Genomic DNA, 4,255 nt, shown 5'->3' with positions numbered 1-4,255 from the left:
AAAAATTGACATTCCCCTCCTTTTTCTCACAGGAACTAAATTTCATAAATATGTATATAAAAAATTGAATTATTATGGAGTTGTGCCCCCCCCCCCCCCCCACACACACACACACACTTTTAAAAGTTGGAATGAAAATAAGGAAATTAAGAGTGAAATTGAAGTTAAAGATATACTACACTATCCCCCTCCCCCATTATTGATTAGGATTTTGGAGATTTTGAAAGTCGCCTTTTGTTTTCGCTTGTCAAGATTTTTTGGATGAGTCTGCCCCCCCCCCCCCTTTTTAAAAACGATGCTACGTGGCTGCATGCATCGTATGTGTTAGAGACAAATTTATTACTTAAAATCCAATTTGTTTATTCATTTAAATGCCATTGGAATGACACTGCAATTGTTGATAAGAAAGTTAGTTGCTGAGAGTATAGCAGGTCACTATCCTACAATACATTAACTATCTTTTAACTATCCCTAAACCTTTTAAGTTCTATTACAGGCACAGTTGAAGTTTAAAAGAAATTGTATGGGGACACACATGCATTTAAAACACATCTTTGACAATGGCAGACAATGCCGTTTATGAATCGTGTACATCACTGCTTGAAAGATTTATTCAAAACATTCCATACAAACTAGATATTTTTCTAATTTTTGGTTAAATACATTTCTGTAGACTACATTTATTAATTCATATGTCATCTAGTTACATGGTTATTGCTGAATTGATTTTGAAATATTTCTCCCTAACTTTTCTAGAAGCGTAAAATTACATGTACTCATAACAACCATTTTGTATGATCAATCTAATTCTATGAAGAAATGTAATTAGACTTTGAATAACAAATATATCATTGTCTCCATAAATAATGGCTCATATTCTTTGAAACATTTTTTTTTGTATTTTCATAGGATGTGTGTTTGAGACTTACACCGTTGGCATTATGGACACGACAGACATCCAGTGTAGAGTGCGTCTGAGTGCTCCAAGTGTCCGCGGGACACAGAATATTACTGCGCATCCTGTCCATGCGAGCTGTGTGGCCAGTGCAAAGAGAACCATGTACAAGATCTCAAAACAATAGACCACAATGTTATAGTTTATTTTGGGAAATATGACAACATCACAAACCAGGAAATATATGCTAGAGTGCCTTCCAACGTTAATGGCAAATGGTGTGAACTTTGTGATCTGTATGATTGCTCATATTGCGTAAAACAAAATAAACACAGTACAATCTATACTAGAAATATATCAGAGCAAAAACACCAAAGAAAATTAATTAACATTATCAGGAGTGAAACTCTGTTGTCTACTAGTGTTCTCCTGGTATTCATCAAAGATGATATTAAAAAAAGTATCTCTGAATTTTCCCTCCTTCGAACGCAGATGCTAACAAAGCATCGAAGAATGATGGATTTAGTTAAAAATGTGTTACGTCACTTCAATTACAAACACAGGTGTACAAAACAACATAACGTATTGGCCGGGTATCTTGACAGCATATTAGAATATGAACACAATTTTGATCATTCAGCCGTTAGACCGGTGCAGTTCCTAAAAATGAAATCCCACTTCCCAAAGGTACATGACATCCCTCATCTTATACACCATTGCCAGCTCTCAATGACTAAATCATTCAACAAGAAGGATGTGGGGGAATCCATGAGGGTAATTGAAATTGCAGATAGAGGAAAACGACGAGTAAAACTTGAGCCTCGGCTGAAACTGATGCCTGTACCCGAGTTGCATCAATCTCTGAAAGTGAAAGGTGTGGACGGGGGTCATCATATATCTTGTATGACATCAGACAGGGCCTGGGTCAGTGACGATAGAACCCATCTCACATTGACAAAAACCACAAGTGACACTCTTCATCAATTGAAAGATTTATGTGATGGTGACAAAACGTTGAGTAACGGACTACACACAGTGAACAATGAGAGGGAACTGATTTATATTGATTCCAATCGTAACATTGTTAAACTGTCAACAGACATGATTACAACAACCGTACTCGTGAAAAGAAAATCTATAAAATGGAAACCACTAAGTTTGCATTATTCCTTATCCACAGGGGATCTACTAGTCGGAATGTATATAAGGTATTCAATTAAAGAAAGTTCAATTAAAAATAGACTAGCTGGCAAAATAATGCGGTACAACCAATCTGGGAAACTGACACAGGAAATAGAATACAGCAAAACAAAAACAAAGCTGTTTAAATATCCCCACTTCATTGCAGAAAACACCAATGGGGATATTGTTGTTTCGGACTATAGTTCTATAGTGGTAACGACAGGTGGAGGAAAATACCGTTTCACCTACAAAAGACATCCATCTGGGAAAGCAATAACACCTAGGGGCATCTGTACTGATGCATTATCACACGTCCTGCTGTGTGATATTAGGACCTGTACAGTGCAGATTTTAAACAGTGACGGACGGTTCCTGTCACATCTACTGATAAGACCATCAGGGATATTCAAACCATGGGGCCTAAGTTACGATTTTAGCACTCACCGTCTCTGGGTCACGACACATGAAAACAGAAACGTCTGTGTGTATAGATATATCACACGACATGACACTTTGACTGGTAAGCTAAACTCCCTTATCATTGTTGATGATTATACATGTATAATTACATTCAGTGTATATTTCCCCTAAGTTTACATTGCAAATCTGCGACGTTCAATTAAACAATAACATGCTTTCTTTGGTGATTCATTCGGGATATGAAGGTAGTGACATTGCAGAAAAAATACATAACCCGCGTTAGCGGGTTATATAAATTTTTTCTGCAATGACCACTACTTTCATAACCCGAATGAATCATCAAAGAGAGCCTTTTATTGTTTACAAAATTACTGTTGATGTACGTAAGTAAGTTAGCTAAAAGAAACAGCCAAATCGTCTCCTGTGAGACGTTGAGTCTGACATCGTCATGATTTATTCGTGCAGTCCGTGATTTTTCCTAGGTCGCTATATAGGTTTGGACCAATCGATAAACAGGGCGTGTAGATTTCTGTCCTGTCATTTTCTTGTCTGAATTTCAGCCGCTATAGATTCCAACCAATCGATAAATGGGGTGTGTATATTTCAGTCTGGCTGTTTAGAACTACAGAGCTATGAATTAACTATAAGTTTCCGTAAGAAATAGAGGTAATAAAACTTGGGAGATGTAAATATTTTCCTATGAATACACTTTGCTAATTCATGCGCCATGAACACAACTATAAACGTAACCACGTGTTTTGAGCACTGAGTATATGTCCATTTTGTAAGATTAAATGAAACGTTCAAACGTACATAACCGATTTAATATGTACTTTTGAAAAATAAAAATTAAATTATATCTACTCATTAATTGAAAAAAAATCTTTAGATAATTGCGTACGCGATAACCCCTTTATTCCCAGTAATATGAAATACAATTGTAATTATATGTTTACATATGCAATTTATAACTTTTAATCGATAAGATTCATTGACATTCAAGCTAGTTATGCTACTATTGTAACTACATGTATTTGAATATATTTTTTTGTTTTAAACAAGGTCCCCATGATCCATTAAAAGTAATTATTTACACTGGTGGTTAAAAAGACCTTTTTTCTATAGTCAAACAATACGTGTTGATGTTAAAGACGCGGATGCTTGATTTACCAAGCTTACGGTTCGCTGCAAAAGTGGTTATTTGCGCTGGTAGTTAAATACGCGATTTTTATAGTTAAACAATATGATGCTTAAATACGCAGATGGGTGTTTGATCACACTTAAGGCCTGTATGTCAGCCGTGGCCGTCTTATAAGTAGAATCTCATTGGACAGCTACAGGTAACTTACTAGAGGGGTGTAGGACGATAAGAGATTTTGTTGGTTTAACAAAAGATGACCAAATAACAATTATTGAATCCTATTCATAAATGCGTTAAATCAGGCAAATTGGTAATAGTAATAATTCTAAGGAAAAGGGTAAACTGCCCAAATGAGGATAAATAAGATACTATAAAAATATCAACAAATCTCATAATTATTTTCTAAATTATTGAAAACAATGTATAGTTACCATAACATTGATCTGTAACCCTTAAATATGCTTAAAAATACTTGGAATAGGTTGGTTTAAACCGGCGAATGCGTGTCAAAACCTCCAAACAGTGTCATTTTTGGGAGTTGATTTTAATTACCTCTCCTATGCAGTTACTCTGGCAAACCAAAAATGAAACAGTGTTTTGACCTAAGCACAAATCAT

The 4,255-nt window shown here is 35.5% G+C and overlaps 1 protein-coding gene across 1 annotated transcript in view; it reads left to right on the top strand.

The window, feature by feature from the left end:
- The first annotated feature begins 913 nt into the window (after positions 1 to 913).
- The window catches only part of LOC136274626 (uncharacterized), an 8,519-nt gene continuing 5,177 nt past the window's right edge, over positions 914 to 4,255 (top strand). Inside the window, exon 1 of the mRNA XM_066081945.1 lies at positions 914 to 2,597. Within this exon, the coding sequence (XP_065938017.1) occupies positions 1,388 to 2,597 (1,210 nt within the window). The 5' untranslated portion in view covers positions 914 to 1,387. The remainder of the gene's footprint in view (positions 2,598 to 4,255) is intronic.

This window comes from Magallana gigas, chromosome 1 (assembly GCF_963853765.1).
Source record: "Magallana gigas chromosome 1, xbMagGiga1.1, whole genome shotgun sequence".
In the NCBI taxonomy this organism is placed as follows: Eukaryota; Metazoa; Mollusca; class Bivalvia; order Ostreida; family Ostreidae; genus Magallana; species Magallana gigas.
The sequence above is the reverse complement of the archived record's forward strand: the minus strand, read 5'-3'. Positions and strand labels throughout refer to the sequence as shown.